The sequence below is a fragment of the Archocentrus centrarchus genome, chromosome 18 (assembly GCF_007364275.1).
Source record: "Archocentrus centrarchus isolate MPI-CPG fArcCen1 chromosome 18, fArcCen1, whole genome shotgun sequence".
NCBI lineage: Eukaryota > Metazoa > Chordata > Actinopteri > Cichliformes > Cichlidae > Archocentrus > Archocentrus centrarchus.
Window position 1 is genome coordinate 17084131 of NC_044363.1, and position 19597 is coordinate 17103727.

At 38.4% G+C, this 19597-nt stretch overlaps 2 protein-coding genes across 3 annotated transcripts; both read right to left on the reverse strand.

The window, feature by feature from the left end:
* Window positions 1–411: 411 nt before the first annotated feature.
* On the reverse strand, window positions 412–5136 carry LOC115797354 (tripartite motif-containing protein 16-like). 2 transcript variants are annotated; one of them, XM_030753915.1, is made up of 8 exons: window positions 4826–5136; window positions 3631–4005; window positions 3420–3515; window positions 2898–3131; window positions 1482–1644; window positions 1352–1411; window positions 1152–1257; window positions 412–827 (listed from the first exon to the last, which is right to left on the reverse strand). In XM_030753915.1, the coding sequence occupies exons 1-8, from the start codon at window positions 5111–5113 to the stop codon at window positions 731–733; spliced, it is 1419 nt and encodes a 472-aa protein (XP_030609775.1). In that variant the 5' UTR covers window positions 5114–5136; the 3' UTR covers window positions 412–730. The 2 variants fall into 2 exon arrangements, with proteins under 2 accessions (XP_030609775.1, XP_030609774.1); XM_030753914.1 differs by having other exon boundaries at window positions 412–1257.
* Window positions 5137–13251: 8115 nt separating this feature from the next.
* LOC115797044 (uncharacterized) lies at window positions 13252–18044 on the reverse strand. The gene is made up of 7 exons (XM_030753525.1): window positions 17897–18044; window positions 16733–16863; window positions 16127–16354; window positions 15783–16019; window positions 15461–15685; window positions 14958–15021; window positions 13252–14324 (listed from the first exon to the last, which is right to left on the reverse strand). Exons 1-7 carry the CDS (start codon window positions 17943–17945, stop codon window positions 13252–13254), a joined length of 2007 nt encoding a protein of 668 aa, XP_030609385.1. The 5' UTR covers window positions 17946–18044.
* Between the last annotated feature and the right edge of the window lie 1553 nt (window positions 18045–19597).

Here is a 19597-nt window from a genome sequence, read left to right on the forward strand (position 1 = left end):
CCTTTGCATTTCCTCACTCAAGTCTGTTCACTTTTAACACTTCTGTTGTCGCTCTTTTTGGTAGTAGCTTGTACAATTTTTATATTCTTTTAAATATTAGTTGCACATTAGAAAAGCCCTGTACAAGGCTAATTCTAGTTAAAGTTCCAACCTTTGCATAATGTGATACATCGCAGATGTCCGAATATATATTTTAGCCCTGATCTCATCTTTAAAAGGTAAAATAATAATGCCCTAGCCCTTTATCAAAACATGTTTTCTATACTATACCTAGTTGTTTAAGTTAAGTGTGTAATATGAGTTAAGGCTATGCACAATCTTGCAGTTTGTAAGACAAATATGACTGAAACCTAAAACAGGAACAAATTAAGGCAAGATTTAAAATCATCTTTATTCATCTTTAATAAAATATGCATTGTGATTCAGCACAAGTAAAGCTCCAGTTATGAGGAAACGCCAACACTGGCCATAAGGCTTATAAAACAGCACTCTTTGAAAACTAAACATTTATGAAAGTAGATGTGTAAAGTAGCACAAAACACACAAAAACAGAACTGTGGTACTACAGCGGAGATTTTAACACATTTTAACAGAATTTAACAGCTGAAGAACCAGAAGCTACTGCAAGTCTTTCTTATTCACCAACTGCTGACAAAGTGAGTTGAAACACTGAATTTTGGAGTAAAAACAGTAACTTTGTGTATGTAAGTGTGTATACAGACAAGTGTACTCAACTCAATTTAATTTCTGCATAACAGCCAGAGCGTCTTTCCTTCAGCCCAAGGCCGGGATACAGAGGCTGAGTGAACACTGTGCGCTCTTTGTGAAGCAGAGTCATCTTGTCAGAGATGCTGTAAAAAGACAGAGTGCCTGACCTGTAATCCAAGTACACTCCAATCTGAGAGGATTTAGGACCTGACACTTCCCTGGCTCCTGAGTTATGTCTGAAAGTATAACCGTCTGCGGAGCAATCCAAACTCCACGACTTGTTATTCTTCCCAAACTCTGAGTCCTTTGATGTTCGGCTGATGTCTTTGTAAGACACAGCCACTGACCAGACACCACCAGCCAAACAGACCTCCCAGTAGCACCGCCCTGTTAACCCCTCTCTGCACAGCACCTGCTTCACATATGTAAACCTGTCTAAGTGAGAAGAAGAATAATTTTCATAGGATTCACTCGTCACTCGCTGGGAATTCAGTGAAAGGGACAAATAGTTGCTGACTGTGTTGGGATCCAGTGTTAGAGGACAGCAGTCTGATGGAAAAACAAAGCAGGAATATCAGCAGCCTTCTAGGATTCAGTCAGTGATCATTACAGTACACTGAACTGTATCAGATGTTTTACTTACAGCGCAAAAACTCTTCCCTGGTCTTTGGCACAGGTGGCAGCACAACATCTACAGCAGACACTAACAGAGGGATAAAAAGATAAATACTTGGATAAGCAGAATAAAATCGAAGGACGTTTCTGTCAGGTACCTGCTGCAGAGATCTTGGGCCACGTGGTCCATAGGAAGTTTGTCATGTCATCTTTCAGGTCAGACAGACAGTCAGTCACCGTTTTCATTGAACGCTGAGGACAAACGACAGCACCCGGTGGCAAGTCTGGAGATTCACACGAGGTGGAGAGAGACTGGAACGTCTGGAGATTATAGTAAGACCAGAAAAAGATTCAATTTAAAGCTACTACGGCTCAGTGAATACGGACTTTCAGGAGTGTAGCTCAAGTTAAGATTTGGAGGGCTGATGTACAGCTCATATACATGGCACAATATTCTTAATATTCTTAATTGTGTGTGTGTGTCCTCCCAGTATTGACATCATGACCAAAAATGAAATTAACTTTTATATGAAGAGCATGATTCTGGTAAAGTAAGTCAAAAGTAATATCAGCAAGATTATCAGAATCAGAATCAGAATCAGAATACTTTATTGATCCCAAAGGGAAATTACTACTGTTACAGCTGCAACCGTTTCATTTAAACGAGTAAACCTAAAACACAATAACATACACTAAAGGCATAAAAGTATAAAGACTAAAGAGATATTTTGACTATATACACATCTAAATCTATACACATATGAAAATTGTGAGTGCAAAAATTTTTAAATAGGTGTCATTATATATATATGCACATTCCTTTTTTGTGCAATGTATAAGTGTATGTACAATGTACAATGTATATAGTGTATGTACAATGTATATGGAAATTTAAACAATTTTATGTACAATTAAATACTGATAAGTGAATGACACTGATGAACCACAATGTCACCTATTAAGGGAGGAGTTATATAGTCTGATGGCCACAGGTAGAAATGACCTCCTGTGGCGCTCTGTGGTGCATTTTGGTGGGATGAGTCTTGCACTGAATGTGCTCCTGTGTCCCATCACTGTGTTGTAGAGTGGGTGGGAGCCATTGTTCATAATGGCCTGCAGCTTAGACAGCATCCTCCTCTCTGACACTGCCATAAGTGAATCCAGCTCCACTCCCACCACATCACTGGCTTTGTGGATCAGTTTATTGAGTCTGTTGGCGTCTGCCGCCCTCAGTCTGCTGCCCCAGCATGCAACAGCATAGAGGATGGCACTCGCCACCACAGACTCATTATTCTTCCAATATGATTTTTTAAGATAATTTGAAGTGTGGGTAAACTTTTAGACAGGTTTTAGCAAAAAATAAATAATCTGGTCATCCATCTATCATGAAACTAAGCTGCTGGTCTTTTTTTTTTAAATTAATTTTAGCTTTTGCAGTTATAGATGGCAAATGATTTAGTTCAAAACCACTGTTTGAGTCACACTGAATTTAAATATTAAATATATATGAGGTGAGAGATTCCCTAAAAAAGAAAGATGGCTTGGTCTATAACACACACACACACATACGGTACCTTGATGAAGTGAATGTGGTCAGCTGTGTGAGAAAGCTCCTCCAGGTCGGCGTCTCTTCTCCTCAGCTTGGCGATCTCCTCCTCCAGCTGCAGCTGCAGAGCTTCAGCCTGATCAAGTGCAGCTTTCTCCCGAGCTTCGATCAGCTGCTTTGCTGAAGCACGTTTCTTTTGTATGGAGGAGATCAGCTTGTCAAAGATCTCATCACTGCACTTCACTGCAGTCTGGCTGCCAACCTGTTTGTACAAAGAAGCTTCAGATTTTTTAAAATTTTACTGTGGTGATATTTTGCACAAACATTGAATGAGTTTATACATCCTCTTCAATTCAGCGCCCTCTTGGACTGAAAACAACAAAAATGGGGATCCGTTCCATCTTCACAGAGCCTGTTTTTGGACTAATCAAAGTATAACAGTATGAGGGAAGAGAATTTAGAAAAATACTATAAGGCAAAAATACATACCCTAGGATCAACAACAACAACAGTCAGTACAGATGCATGAATTCTTATCTTATTTCAACACCTTGAAGTCCTTCACAGCTTGGACAAGCTCACTCAGCTCCTCTTGTCTCTCCTGGGATTTGAGCTTCACTGCACTCTGACTCTCAATAAGTTGCATCTGTAAGAAGCAACAACAAATGCATCATTGTTAACATTTCAGTCGCATCGGAGTAAAATTCAAATGCTCTCATTAAAAAATAAACAAATAAATAAATAAATATTTTGCAATCTACCTGTTCAGTGGCCCTTTCTGCTGCAGCCGACACCGTTCTGTGGCCTTTGTGCTCATCCATTGTGCACAAATAGCAGATACACCTTTTATCCTTGTGACAGTAGACCTCCATCAGCTTGTTGTGCTTTGTGCACATTTTTTCTTGTAGTGGAACTGTTGCTAAAACCAGCTGGTGAATCTTCAACACAGGAAAACTGTAATGAGGCTCAAGATGAGCAGGACAGTACGATGCCAAGCAGGTCAGGCAAGACATGGTGGCTTTGTTCCTTATGGTCCCGCAGCAGAAATCACAGGCGATGTCAGCTGGTCCTGCAGGAGCCAGAGGAGAAGACGAACAAGCTTGTTGGGTTTCTGTCTTCTTCAGCTTCTCCACAACCTGGAGGTGGAAAAAAAAGTGGTCGAAAGGTTTTCATGACATACAGAATAAAAATTGAATACAAAGAGGATATAGTCCACTAGGACATCATGATCCATTTTCTAATAGATTTTTTTGTTACTTTATTATTTGAGACTGCAGCATCATAATGCACATAAATTATGAAAATAATGTAATTCATGAAAATATTTTATGTGTATGGCATGCCAAAGCAAATATAAAATTACACTCACTGGCCATTATATTAGATCTCTGTTCAATTCCTTGTTCACACAAACATCTGATCAGCCAATCACATGACAGCAACTCAGTGCATTTAGACATGTAAACCTGCTGCAGTTCAACTTGAGCATCAGAATGGAACAGAAAGGCGATTTAAGGGACTCTGGATGAGGCATGGTTGTTGGTGCCAGATGGGCTGGTCTGAATGTTTCAGAATCTGATGATCTGCTGGGATTTTCCCCACAAACATCTCTGGAGTTTACTGGGAATGGTCCAAAAAAAAGAGAGAATGCCCAGTGAGGGGCAGTTCTCTGGGTGAAAATGCTTTGTTGATGTCAGAGGTTAGAGAAAGGAAGCCAGACTGCTTTGAGCTGATATGAAGGCAACAGTAACTCAAATAACCACTCATTCCAACCAAGGTAGGGCTGCAGCTATCCATTATTTGAGTAATTGAGTATTCTATCAATTAATCTGATAAGAAGTGTTTTTGTCTTATTAATAAGCAATACAAACTATTTATTTGCTGGAGCTCTGAATATTTGGATTTCAGTTAACTTGGTATTGGTATTTACCCCAAACAGCAGCATGGATACATCACCTCAGCCAGCATGTTGTTCCTCCCGAGCACGGGCCTTTGGCTGGAGGTCTCCCTACACTGAGGACAGCTGTACTTTCCTTTCTCGTTTTCCTGGTCCCAGCAACCGTCGATGCAGCTCCTGCAGTAAGTGTGTCCACACTGGATGGTGACAGGATCTTTGAGCAGGTCCAGACATACCGAACAGCAAAACTGACTCAGGTCGAACTCGACGCCGCGTTGTTGTTGCTGCTGCTGTTTCTCCGCCATGTGGATGAACTCTACACGTGTACAGCAGAGTTTCAGTTTCATGCAATTAGCGGGGAAATGAGAGGCGGGGCTTCAACTTCTGCAGACTTCCGGTGTGAAACAGATGTCAAACATATCTCTTCTGAATTATATCAAGCCATTTTGAGCAAGAAATAACATTTCTGTAACAAAGTAGAAGATGCAATCACCTTTCGACAAAGTGACTTTTATATTATTTATTTATCAGGGTAAAAAATGTCTTGCTAAAGAGAAATCTGGCCAAGAGGACTCCAGAAATTGCAACAAATATAATATCACAGTTCAATTAAGATATTTTAAGTGGCCAAAACGGAGTGGATTGATTATAATATAGGTACCTAACTCAGACTCATAAAGATTCTTGCAACCCAGGACATATCTTCATATTTATATATAAGCCCTTAATAAATCACGTTGATTGCACTCTATTTACCAACATAAACAAACCTGGGTGTTATTTTTGACTAGTATTTGAAATTTGCATCTCATATCTCAAACACATCTGGGTTTGTTTCTTTCATGTAAGAAACACTGCAAAAATGTTTCATTTTTGCAGTGTTTCTTAGATGAAAGAAACACTGTCGTCCAATAATTTGGAACTTTTTTTTTTTTTTAAACTCGGTTTAATTTTCTCACTTTTCACATGCCTCTCAGACCTCCCTTCAGCTGGTCCAGAATGCAGCAGCTAGGCTGCCAACAAAAACACATCATCCCTGTTCTTGCTTCTCTTCACTGGCATCCAGTGAAATTCAGAATTTGTTTTTAAATTTGATCAATAACATGCAAAGCCCTACATGGCCAGGCTCCTGTGTATATAGCAGAGCTACTGAAACCTTAGAACAGCAGTCAGCCTCTCCAGTAACTAGATCAGGATCTTTTCAATGCTCTTATTTTAAATCCAGCAGTGACCACACTTTTGAGGTTACAATTGTTACATTAATGTGTTCCTCATTAATGTAACACATTAATGTAACAACCCCCTTTGTTTTCCATCATATTGTCAGTGTTGTTGACATCTCCAGACTTCTTAGCAAGATCAATCAGGCATTTCTACTCTGACTGATACTCTTTGAGCTGAAGGACAAAGGCACGAGGCCCAGGAGCACCGCTTTAAAATACATTGAAGTCACGTCCTCTTCTGATGTGCCTGTGTCAGCGGTGCAGAGGAAAGTCAGGATCCATGTTATCCACAGTCAGTCACCACAGCCACAGTCATTTGGATGAGCTCTGCATCAGCTGATGGTGGAATCCAAACAGCGTGTTGACTCAAACTGAATTAAACAGCTGCACTGTTTGAATTCAGACAATGTATGTTGCACCTTCCCTCATTCATATTGCTCCACAATTTCACATTACAAAATTTGAAATGTGTATAATACACACATATAGTGTGATTGTAATTAATCTAACAGGTGTATCACGACAGTCTGTGACAGGTCGAATCAACACGACTCACCAATAATGATTATTGTTAACATCTGAGGGTTAGTTTGTTGATTCGAGAAACTTTCCTTTTCAGTTTATTTCATAACAGCAGCTTTCCATAAGCTTCTCCAAAGCCAGAGAGTAGCATGCATTTATGCACAAGAATACAGCGGTAGCCTCATTAATTTCATCTACTACATTATTCCTGAAATAAAGAGAAGGCTTAGGAATTAATAGCAAATGCAGTGAATGTCTGAATGAACTTGTGAGGAACATTAATGTAAAAGTGACTTGAGAGTGACAGAATGGCATCACTCTAATTGTCATGATCTGCCTGCTGACTCACCTGTTCGCCCTTTGTGTTTATTGCTCTGTCTCTCTCTCCCCTGTGTGCCTGTTGACCACACCTTTGAGTTTCAGTGGGCAGATCCTCCAGGGTTCCTGCGCTGCCACTGAAACACACCTGTGGGTGATCTGCTCGTCTGGGTGCTACTTAAACAGAGCAGTGACCTTCACTCAATGCTAGATTGTTTTGTGATTCATGTTAGTGATATTGGTGCTGTTCTTTTTTTTTTCCCCTGTCAGAAGTGTTGCTTATGAAATACCTGCTTTCTTATCCGTGTGTTTCCTCCATGCAGATTTCCCTGGTGTTCTCATAGAGTAAGATGTGGAGAGAGTGAGGACTTTGTGTTTAACCTGTCAGTTTGTGTGATTTGGACCCTGCCTGTCTGAGAGAGAGCAGCTGCCTGTGGACGTACCAGTCAGTGGAGACGGAACCTGCGACTTGGAAAACTCACCCTGTTTATCCTGGACTGATTGGAACTTGTAAATAAACTGTTAAACTTTCAGTACGAGTCTGCATTGTGAGTCCACTTGCTTGCTAAGCCATGACAGAAATAGACTGAGCAAGCCAGCAATTTTACACTAAGCTAGACTGAAAAGAGTTCAGGAAAACTCATTCACAAATCATGATGTCACAGTGATGATTCCTGTACTGTTATAGCTGCACCTTCTTCTTTTCCTCTCTCTGAACCTGCAGCCTCCTCCTCTAGTCTCTCTGGAGCTGCTGTCCATCCTATCATTGATATGTATGTGAAAAAGCATTCATGAGTAAGAGTTAAGCCAAGAACAAATGTTCATGACCACATGATGGTATGGGATGCAGGCAACCAACAGGGAAAAAAAGTACCCTCCAGTAGAGTCTATGAAGTATTTTCCATTTCCTCAATGATTTCCTCGGTCTGGTCAGAGAGATCGTAGGAGCAGAGGCACTCTGACCTTGGTGCCTTCCTCTTTCTTTCTTAAGTTTTTCCATCTCAAAGAGTTGAAAATGAACCATTTAGTTATATTAAAGAATAAAAAAATTCTAGTTGGGCTGCTCCCTTGGGGGTGGGGGCGGGCTGCTTCTGCGCTTGGGGGGGGGGGGGGTCTCTGCTTGGTGTCGGGCGGCTTGGGCGCCTGGGGTGTCCCTTTGAACAGGAAGGGGGGTTTTTCCTTCCCACTCTCGCCAAGTGCTTGCTCATAGGGGGTCATTGTGAGTGTTCGGGTTTCTCTGTAATTATTGTAGGGTCTTTACCTTAGAATATAAAGAGCTTAGAATATAGAGAGACTGTTGTGATTTGGCGCTATATAGATAAAATTGAATTGGATTGAATATACATAAACAAGCAGCAAAAGCATTTATGTACTGTATCAATTCATGGTTCTACTTATGTCTGTTCGTTGAATATGTTCTAGACCAAGTGACATGACTTTGAGAGTTATCTCACACCGGGGCCGTGTTTCATTTTATGGCCTATTTTTTGGTCTCTGCCCAAAGCTGCTCTTTGCCCCTAAGGCCGCTGACCGCTTGCTGGCACAGACATTGTACACTGTAAAAAACAAAAAAAACAAGGCAAACGCAAAGGGTCCTGTTTTTTTTTTGTTTGTTTTTTTCTGTAAGTACATTATCAGTTGTTTTCTTTTTTTGTTTGTTTGTTTTTTTAACAGTTTACATAAATGGTAAATGGTAAAATTCAATGTGTGGTTAAAAAAATATGGGAAAAAAATTCATAAAAAAGTAATACAGAAAATCCCTTTATATGAAAATAAGGCTATTTTGTTTATTTATTTTTACTGTGTATGGCTGCTCTGTGCTGCAGGATGGGCAAATCAAATGTCATGTCTTGTCACTTGCATACCTCGACCACTGTAGAATATTTAGTAAAGCATCCTGTGCCCATAGACACATGACACATGACAAACCTACCTTTTTGATTTCAGTAGTAGCAGTACTGTAGACATTGTTGCCCACTCTCATTAGTGGTCCGCAGTCTTGTCTGCCTGATATGCAGCGAATAAAGAAGTATTTTTCTAATCTCTTAATATGCACTTTGCATAAAAGAAACTCTTTTTTTTTTTTTTGCTCCGGTTCAGACTCCAGTAATTTCCCAGCTCATCCAGTCCGGATCTGTTCATAATAGTTTAATTTTTCCTGATGCAATCTGCTTTTTGTATTTCAAGTGGTTCATCCTCCCCAAACTGTACTGAAACATTTAAAATAATAAAAGCTGAGACATTTCTTATAACATGTTTTCTTTTTGATAAAACTGTACATTCATTAAAGCCTTGGAAAGCCGCCCTGCATGTTTTCAGTTATATGTGAAACTATGACTGAACAGTAAATGAGTGAAACATCTCTGCTGTGGCTGCCAGACAGCCGTCATGTCAGTGAAACTGAGATTAGATCAGATTAGAAACGATTAAACTGGGAAACAGTTTTTCTCTAAATCTCATTACACATTTTTATCCATTAATGGCAGAAATAATAAAATTCTCTGTTAAAATTAAATTAAAAAAGTGAGGTCCCTATTCCATCAATTGATTAAATATCTACTAAATAATTATTAAAACAATGAAATGGACATAAACTGTAGCTGAAACAGGGTTTAATAAAAGAACTGACCTGAGGGCAGCTCCCCCCGGGGTCTGCTGCTGTCTCAGTCTCTAACACACACAGGTCGGTCAGTAAACTCAGTCTGAGCTGTTTCTCCACATTTTTATCTTCACTTTCTGTCTCCTGCAGTTTGTCCATCAGGCTGCAGCTGAATAATTAGATTTTAAAAATCAAATGTAAGATTAGGATTCAGCTTCATCTGATGAAAGTTCAAGTTGTGTAATTGATGACAGCAGACATTATAAAAGAAATTATAGCTGATTTAAATGACCGTTTTCTTTCCTCCTGTTCCTAATATAAATATCATGGTCAGCACTGACGTGTTCATATTCCTCTGTCCTCTGGATTAAAATGAAGGCTCTGCTCTTTGTTTACCAGTTGCCATGGCGTATCCTGGTATCGGTGTTCCATTGATAATAGCTTTCTTTCTTTCTTACTCGTGCACGCGCTTACCTCAGGGTGAACATACTCCGAGTTGATTGAACTAACTCTGATCAGCTGTTCTGATCTCTGAGTTTGTTTTTAAACTCAGTTTGTTGAACCTGCTTCCTGGAATAGGGCCCTGCTGATTCTGCTATGAGTTGTGCCTTTTTGTACGTCATATGGGTCACATGACCACACAACTATGCGTGCAGGTAACGATAAATTTAGAACAGTACTTAGAGCAACTTTACTGTAAATCAGATGTCTGAATATCTAGTTTTTGATGGTCCTTGGAAATAATAAAGCTTCACCTCTTTAAGCCATCATAAACCCACTTTAATTTTCCTTATCCAAGTATATGTATTTTTATAAAATCTCTCTCTAATTGCTCCTTTCGGTTATTAGCCTTTGAACAGCTTATACAGAACAATCATGTTTAAAAATACTTTAAAAATACTGGTTTTAATAGATTCATTACCACTATGAGGCTTACACAAGGCTACCAAAAAAACACACAAAAAAACAGACACATGCACAACAAAACCATGAATAATGCTGTAACCATTTATCAAGGTCACATATTTTCCATGCCACACCTAGTTGTATAATTTATGACTAATGATATAGGTGTGTGCTTAAGAGAAAGAACTAATAGCCTTCTGGTGTCTAGTGTCTCCTTCAATCTTGCACAGTTTGTAGAACACTTTGATGCAAATGTGTGATAGAAACTCAGTTAACTTGACAGCAAACAAACAAATCAAGGCGAAAACTCACTTCATGTAAACATTTGCATTCACCTTTAAACTTAGGAAGCTTGTGTTGTGATGCAGCACACACACACACACACACACACACACACACACACACACACACACACACACACACACACACACACACACACACACACACACTATAGCTTGTCAACAGCTGTCTAAAGAGCTAAGGAGGGTCAGATGAGAACGCTCATGCTCTTGCACTGGAAAACATTCACCCTGCTAATCTGTCAACACTTTGTTTTTCTTTTTTGTTTGCACACCATGGTGAGGCAGGGAAGCACAGCTGTTTGTGAGCCCCTCCAGATGAACCTTCTCACTGCTCATAATGTAATGTAATCAAAGCCTTTGAACACAGTGTGCAAGCGCTCTAACTTGGGAAAACAGTCATCTCAAAACAAAACAAAAGGACAAATAGGAAAATTTGCCAGGAATTTGTTTTTATTGCTTAATAAGTCATCTTTGATTCCTCAATCACATTGTTAATATAATATACAGATTTCACAGCTACATCATTCTCAGAAAATTTACAGTTAAGTAAAAATGGAGATTTGACATTTCAGGAAAAATGAAACAAAATCATCTTCAACATTTTTGATTCACTGTTTGTATTGTTTAAAGTCTGTTGTGTTTCATGAACAATTATGATCACAATGGATCAAGGCACCAGGTAGATCAAGTAACAACCCTCGCAAACACACAAATACCGTATCAGTTTTTATGGCCCACAAACATGTTTGATAAACACATCAAACAATATGTACCCACCACCAAATGGCAGTCAGACAAAAATTAGCTACTGAACAAAGTGCTAAAATTGCAAAAGTATAAATACCTCCTTCTGTAGTCAGTGGAGACAAAAAAAGAGCCTAAAGGAGGGCAAACACTGGATAAACCTTCAGTAGTTTACCAGAACCTGACTTCAAATAAATACTATTTTTTTTTTGTACTGCCTTCCAAACATGTAAACATTATGTGGAGTAAACATGAAGAGGTAATAAGATAATAAAATCATGCAAAAATCTGATATATATATATATATATATATATATATATATATATATATATATATATATATATATATATATATATATATATATATATATATATTAATTTATATTAATTTATATTAATTTCAATTAATTAATTAATTAATTAATTAGAAAGCTTCTAATTAATTTGATTATATATATATAAAATCACATTTAAATATGTAACATGAGAAATATTCATTTAAGTTTGGTTGATGAATGAATCAATATACATAAGCTTAAACTTCAAAATTTTGTTTATTTTCCCACCAGTCTACTACACAGATCAACGAAGGGTGGAAGTGCTCCTGTGATAAGCAAACTCCTGAAATTAAAGTTAAGCATCTTAACTGGATAGTTTTATTCAACATTAATGTCTCACTTAATATAGTTGGAAATTAATCATTCTCTCAGCTGTATTCCTTGATGTTGAAATGTGTCATGCTTGTTTTAACAGCTTATTTTGAATAAAAGAATTAAAATTAAATCAAAAAAAGGAGCAAAAGTTCGTTCTCCGTTTAACCAGCTGCTTTTACACAGCTGTGCTTCGCACTCACGGTTGCTAGGCGACATGAGCTACGCAGAGGTGACGGCAGCTGATATGAAGGCTAGCCGCCTGGTCTTCATATGCTATTTAAATCCAACACTCTCTCTTCACCCCTCATACTGTCACATCTAGACCCAACCCAGCTCCCCTTGGGCAAAATCTGTTTTTCCTCTTATAAAGGCTCCAACTCTAAAATCAAATCACTGTTTCAGGCAGATCTGGTCTCCTCCCCCTCTGCAACCTTCTATTGGAATAAAATTTCCACTGATGTTGACTGGGAAAAAGTTTGGTCTCTACCACAAAAGTTTCTTTTAACAAACAAAACCAAAGAAGTTTCCTTTAAACTGCTCCACAGGTTTTACCCAGCAAAAGTGTTTTTAAGCAAGTTTAATCAAGACATAGATGTAAATTGTTCATTTTGTGAGTTATACCCTGAAACCACTTATTTTGGTCTTGTGAATTTACTTATAAATTTTGGAAAGATGTTAACACATTTGTTAATAAGAACATTTATCAAGATATCTGTTTATTTTATCACAGTAATATTTTTGGATATTTCAATAGTAAAAACACTGATGCCTCCTTTCTCATTAATCATAACCTTATTCTATTTATTCTTTACTTTATTTATTTTTTATTTTACTTCTTCTACACTTTTCTTTCTTGTTTTAATTGCAAGTTGCTGTGTAATACAAGTAAGTTTGTGTTTATGACTGTAAAAAAAAAAAAAAATTAAGGCTAGCCGCTCACTTCCGGCCTTTGTGGTGTTCGTGGGCTGCGAAGGACGTGGGCCGGATCCTTTGAAGGATGCAGCCCCTGAATTTGGACATTGTGCATCGATATAATCTGTATGCCTGGAATTTGTGCACTGAGAAACTTTCCACGGTGCAAAGTGCAAAAATGCATTAAAAAATTTATTTCGTTATTTTCCGCATAATTAATTAATCAAAATTAACGCGTTAAAGTCCCACCCCTAATGATTATATTTTTATATATATATATATATATATATATAAAAATATAAAATCTTACATAGAATCAGAAACAGATTTTCTTTTCTTCAGTACAGCTTCATATGTTCTCTGTACAGCTTCTGCAGGTGATTTTGCATCTTTAGCTGTGTCATTTCCAATGACGCCTCCCATCACTCCTCCACTTGCTGCTGCAGCCAAACCTACTACTCCAGCAGCTATCAGTGCTGTATCTCCTTTGGGTGCAGCTACAGGGACACGTGCTAATGCTGCTAACTGTTTTGTGGCATTCACTAATTGTGGTTTCTTCACAGCTTTGATAGCAAATTCAGCCAATGTTACCACACCAAAAAAAACACCTAACAAAGCTCCTGTTGCAATCCCTGCCATTTGGATCAGAAACCTGTTACACACATCGGTTTTCGCCTGGTTTCTGATCTCCTCTGGGGTCTTGTCTGGTGATGAGTGTCTAATGTTTTCTGCCTGTTCTTGTATTTCTTTCTCCACACGTTGCAGCATTTTATTTGTGTAGTAACCTCCGTTTTTTTCTGCCACCATTTTCTCTACTGTTTTCAGTAACTCCTCCAGCTGGAACTGGTTGCTCCTGTAGTTATTCGGCTGTTTGTTGTTCCAGTGTTTGTTGTCAAAGACGTGGCACCGACCGCCACACTTCAACACCAGATCATTCAGATTCTTATTCTGACGGACAAACTCTTCAATTTTTATTCTTTTGGGGAGCTGCTCACCGTGAGTGAAGACAACTACAGCATATTTTAGAGCCTCATCTGTGAAAGACTGACATATTTTAGTGATGACGGCCTGCTCCTGCTCTGTGAATTTATCCACTCGAAGCACAATGAGAAAAGCATGAGGCCCGGGAGCGCACTCTGTCATGCACCTCAGTATCTCAGCCTTCAAATCTTCCTCAGACCTTTTTGTGTCGAAGAAACCGGGGGTGTCGATCAGAGTGACGCTCCTGCCATTGACTGTTTTGGTTTCTGCTTGGCATTTACTTGTTCCAGAGTTGGGAGAGTGATCTGTAGCAAAGAGCTCCTCTCCAAAAATGGTGTTAGCCAGGTGACTTTTCCCAGATCCAGTTTTTCCCAGAATGACCATCCTCATTGTTGAATCTAGAGGGGAACAGTGACTCTATTCAGTACATTTGTCTCTTGCTTTTTTGTTACTTTTAAAGATTTATTTCCTCATGGTTCGAAACAGTAAACAGTGCATGGTTTACAGTTTTAGTCAGATGATAAAGATGAGAATGTTGGCAAAAGTTAGGTCAACAGAGGAATTTTTTCTAGGTCATTAGGAGAGTTAATGCAAGATCAGACTGTCTGAATCATCATTGGGTGTTTAAAGGCCCTAACATTTAGGACCCTTTGATGCCCTACTCCAGCATTTTTTAAAATTTTATATATATATATATATATATATATTCTCTATCAGCTGTTGTAAGTTATTGTTGATGTTTTTGATGTTGTTCCTATAAATTCTGCTATTTAGTGAACTAATTTAAACACTTTTCCTCTACTGGGAAAATTAAAGTGACCCTTATCCTCCAGTCTTGAACCTCGGTGACTAATAGGATTAAAAAGTTAAATTAAATAGGACAGGATTTGAAAATTTTGATCTCCAAAATTGGCATAAATTAACAAGTGCATTTGACAAAAAATAAATAAATAACAAGATTTTTAATTACCAGGAAAAAAGAAAAGAAAAATTCATTATGGATTCTTAACTGTGTGTTTTTTTACACCTACCTTGATCTTGGACTTTTTGACGAACATCTTCGGTCAATTTGCCATTTTGGACAGACTCAAACACCTGCAAAGACAACAATGTATCTGCATTAACAGCAGTTCCTGTACATACTCATCAGATGCAGAAGAAACAATAGCTGATTGGTTAATTATTGTTATTACTGTGTATACATTAGGGTCCCAAGTTAAAGTGCAATAAGGTCAGTGAAGCCTACATAGCAGTTTGCAAAAAATTAGGGACACACCAAATATTCATGTCAGATGAGATTATGCTGCTGACTGAGAGCAAATAAGATGGTGTTCACTGATGTCAGATAGTAATGAGTTGCAGCACATCATATTGTGCAGACAAAATGTTCAAAATAAAGTGATAAAAACATGAACTAATATATTTTTTAAAATATTTTGGATTTCTTTGTTTTCATGGCACAAAAGTAAAATAAAAAAATAAAACGTCTTAATTGTTAGCAGCCAATATTTAGCCCACAATGCTTTGCCATTACCTCACTTGACTCTTCATCACTGGGATGAATGACAATGCGGATCAGGAGTGGTGTGCTGCCAGCTCGCTCCTGTTCAAAGTCATGAACTGCCTCCCTTAACACCCTCTCCACCACACTGACAGGAAACTGCAGGGCGACCCCAGCACCGAGGACAGGAAGAGCGACAGATCTGAACCCTTTCTTGTCACAGGAAGATAGGATTTGGTTGATGCCCATTCGAAGAATCTATAACACATCAGAATATTATATTATGGAAAATGGCTCCATAAAAATTGTCCTCACAAACAGGCAGAATAATAAAATCCATCCTTTATTATTTCACCTCTACTGGAACTCCATCTGGGTCACTATTGAAGGGAGCAAGACTGAGGAAGAAGACTGCATTAGACTGAAGTCCAGGCAAGCCCTCCACCAGTACTGAGTCACCAGGTATTGGTTCATTTTCTGCTTCCCTTTTAAATCTTGTGGTCAGCTGGGATCCAACTATTTCAAACAAAGCGTTTCCAACACGGGTAGAGAGAGGATGATGGCCGACCATAGGAGATACCAGAGCATCCACCTAGCAGGAGATGTGGTGGGTTTAAAATATATATATTTACATGATCTAAGTAAACTGCTTAAATTGTCTTGGTGTGATTTTCTTAAAATTCCAGAAATGGTTCTTACCTGCTGGGTCTCGATTGATCCCTGAATAATCTCTACGTGGACACCGCCTCCAGGAGCTCCAGCAGCTCCAGGAGCTCCAGCAGCTGCTCCTCTTGGTGAATCTTCTTCAGGTGCATTCAGCTGGAAACTAAAATCACTCAGTGTGCTGCTTCCTGTATCTGTCCCTTGGTGTAGTTCATATTCTTCACCACTTGGTAGAGGAGACGAGGTTGGAATGTGCTCTGGAATCTGCATTGAGAAGACATGCAAATGACAACAGGTGTCGTATACATGCTTACAGTGCTTAACAAATCCACCAACATTTGCAGTACTGGTAATTATCAAGATCTTTTTTATGTTTCTCTAATGGTTAATCTACCAGTGTGCAAAATGTAATCAAAATTATATTCTTATTGCAAAAATATAATTATTGTTGTTATCCCTGTACTCTTTTACAAAAAAGCAGAAAAAAATGTAAAGCACTTTATTTTAATTAAATAATTAATTAAATTATTTGATACAGTTATGGACTTGTATTCTAAATAGAAACATTTTTTGTAGTGGTTGAATGTTATGCTTGATTAATTTCTGAGTTCTCTCTTGATTAAATGAGTACATTAAACTTACCTCTGCTGGAGCTGTGGGGGTGGTGATGTGAGAGGAGGTGTAAATTTCCAGGCTGTCTCGGACAGTAAACGCCAAACAACCATCTTCCAGCTCCAAAACATGCTCTGATTTCTGAAGGACTGCCTGCTGATCTGCAGAGATATCTCAAGTTTCTCACTGAGTTTTATATATATATATATATATATATATATATATATATATATGTAAAATCTGTTTTTATGTGATGATTTCTTTTTTGCCTCCTTTGTATATCTGTGCACGAGTGAGACATCTAAGAAGTTGCACTTCTGTTTTAATGGCTTTACAGCTGATTTTACATTCTCTATTAATGCACATTCAATCAGCTGATGCAATAAAAACTGCATTTATACTCGTGTGTAGTGCAATATTCGTGTCTTCTCTGTATACTTATCTCTTTAATAGCCCATCCATAAAGAAGAGAGATGAAAAACAATTACATGGGGGAATAACCAGCTGTTTCAGCAGCTGTCTCACAGCTTCTTGAACTTGGTAGCAGATCTCATCTTGTTTCGGTTTCCTCACGCATTTCTTGTTTACTTTCATGCAACTTATATTAAAAAGATATATTTCTTAAACAGTTCAAACTTTTCTGTTTGGCTATTTTATAGCACGCATTTAATAGTTAATTCTCCCACTCCACAAGAGTTAACAAAAGCCTATTTTACTTCGTCTATTATTGCACGTCAGCTAATGCAATTTGTACGGCATTTGTACTCGTGTGCACTGCAATATTCTTGTCATCTGTTTATACTTATCTCTATAATAGCCCATCCATAAAGACGAGAGATAAAAATCAGTTATGTGGGGAATAACCGGCTGTTTCAGCAGCTGCCTCTCACAGCTTGAACTTGGCAACAGATCTCGTCATGTTAGGTTTCGCTTTCCAGAGAAACTTCCTGTTTAGGTTTCCTTTCATACAACACCTACTGCTACGTGTCACTCACCATTAAACACTTTTTTTTTTTTCTTAAGCAGTTAAAACAATTCTGTTTGGCTATTTTATGGCACTAATAGAGCAATAGAAAAACAATAAATATATAAATAAATAATCGTCATGACTTCGACCACTCTAAGATATTTCGTGAAGAAGCCAGTCCATATTACAAATATATTTTTTATATATAAAATTAATGAAAAACCCACCTCTTTGATTTTTGAAAGCAATTCTGTAGACTCCGTCGTCCACGCTCATGAGAGGTCCGCAGTCTCCACCGCCTGATTTGCGGCGAATACAGAAGTATTTTTTTAATCTCTTAATATGCACTTCGCTAAGACTGCGGCATTTAAAGAAAACCGGGTATTGGTTGATATCGTCCATCATCCGCTTATAACTAAGGCAAACAAGCAGCAGCGTGTAGGAGCTCCGCACTCTCTGATGAGACTGAAGGACTCCTGCAGGTCAATCTGTGCCGGCCAAGTCTGGGTGTGCAAAACAAACACCTTTGTACGTCAGATGGGTCACATGTGACCATGCGTGCAGGTAATGATACATTTAGAACAAGTACTGCGAACAACTTTTCGTTAGCGTCTATAATGTCTTTGTGTTTCCCCGATGAGCATCAGTAATAAATATAGATTCGTAGATGCAACTTAATTCCTGTTTTTGTTTGTTTTGGCAGCAAACAAGTTTACATCAGTTTTATTGTTCTATACGTGTTAATACATGATTCTGAAACACACACACACACACACACACACACACACACACACACACACACACACACACACACACACACACACACACATCCAGTTTCTACATGCTTCACAGCTCAGACAAGCTTATTCAGCCCCATTTGACTCTCCTGGGATTTTGTCTGGACATGAACAGCTGGGTCTGGAAGAAGCAACAATAAATGCCTCACAGTGAACATCACAGAGTAAAGTTTCAGTACTCTCCAGATTCATGCAGAGTTTCAGGTTTTGTTCCACCTGGTTTTATGGCCCTCATTGTTGCAAATCACAGTTTTGTGGTTGCTGTGCTCAGCTATAGAGCACTGATAATGGATACACCTGTTATCTTGCTGTCAGCCTGTGGTGCTTTGTGTATAGCTTTCCTTACTACATCTCAAACTGTTATTGTATATTGTTTATATTATTAAATTATGTATATGGTATGGATGTGTGTGTGTGTGTGTGTGTGTGTTTGTGTATATATGTGTGTGTGTATATGTATATTTTTCTTTATATTATTGTTACTTTCTATTTATATTTATTCTTCTTTAAGGGCAATACTGGGACCTGAGGACAGAAATTTTGTTCCATGTAAATGTGATGCGAATGACGATGAAGAACCCTTGAATCCTTGCAGTGTGTTTGTAGCCAAACCACCTGGTGCTTCATGTGGTTTTGATTTTTAGTTCATTATAGGTTATAGGTCCTGTTATTAGTAATAGGTATTTATATTGAATACCTGTCCGCTGTGTTGTCTTTGTACTCCAGTTTCTGTCCTGTCCCTCTGTGTCTAAGTCCCCTGCCTCATGTGTTTTTGTATGCAGTTCTAGTCCTCTTGTTCTTTCAAGTCTGTGTAGTGTCTTGTTTGGTCACTTCCTCTTTTATTTTGAAAATCTCTTGTTCCCTGTGCTTTGTGTTTGGTTTTGCTTCCTTTGTGCCATTAGTTTCATTTGGTTCACCTGTTGTTACCTGCTGTCTCCACTCTCCCTAATTTCCTTGTGTGTATTTAAACCCTCAGTTTTTCCTCTGTTCTTTGTTGTGTTATCGTCTGTGTTTCCTGCCTGCTGTGTGCCTTTCCTTTCAGTTTCTGAGTGTGTCACAGTATGGATTAATGCCTGGATTTTGTATTTTGGACACTGTGAAAGAGTTTCAGCATTGAAGCTGCCTTGGAGT

Excerpts from the sequence above, each read along its gene's own strand:
- LOC115797354 (XM_030753914.1), bottom strand. The coding sequence starts at position 5,113 with ATGAAACTGAAACTCTGCTGTACACGTGTAGAGTTCATCCACATGGCG. Across the intron at positions 3,516-3,630 it reads CAGAAAGGGCCACTGAACAG|ATGCAACTTATTGAGAGTCA; the intron begins GTAGATTGCAAA and ends TGCTTCTTACAG. Across the intron at positions 1,258-1,351 it reads CAGGGAAGAGTTTTTGCGCT|ACTGCTGTCCTCTAACACTG; the intron begins GTAAGTAAAACA and ends TTTTTCCATCAG.
- LOC115797044 (XM_030753525.1), bottom strand. The coding sequence starts at position 17,945 with ATGAGCGTGGACGACGGAGTCTACAGAATTGCTTTCAAAAATCAAAGA. Across the intron at positions 15,686-15,782 it reads CAGATGGAGTTCCAGTAGAG|ATTCTTCGAATGGGCATCAA; the intron begins GTGAAATAATAA and ends GATGTGTTATAG. Across the intron at positions 15,022-15,460 it reads GTGATGAAGAGTCAAGTGAG|GTGTTTGAGTCTGTCCAAAA; the intron begins GTAATGGCAAAG and ends TTGTCTTTGCAG.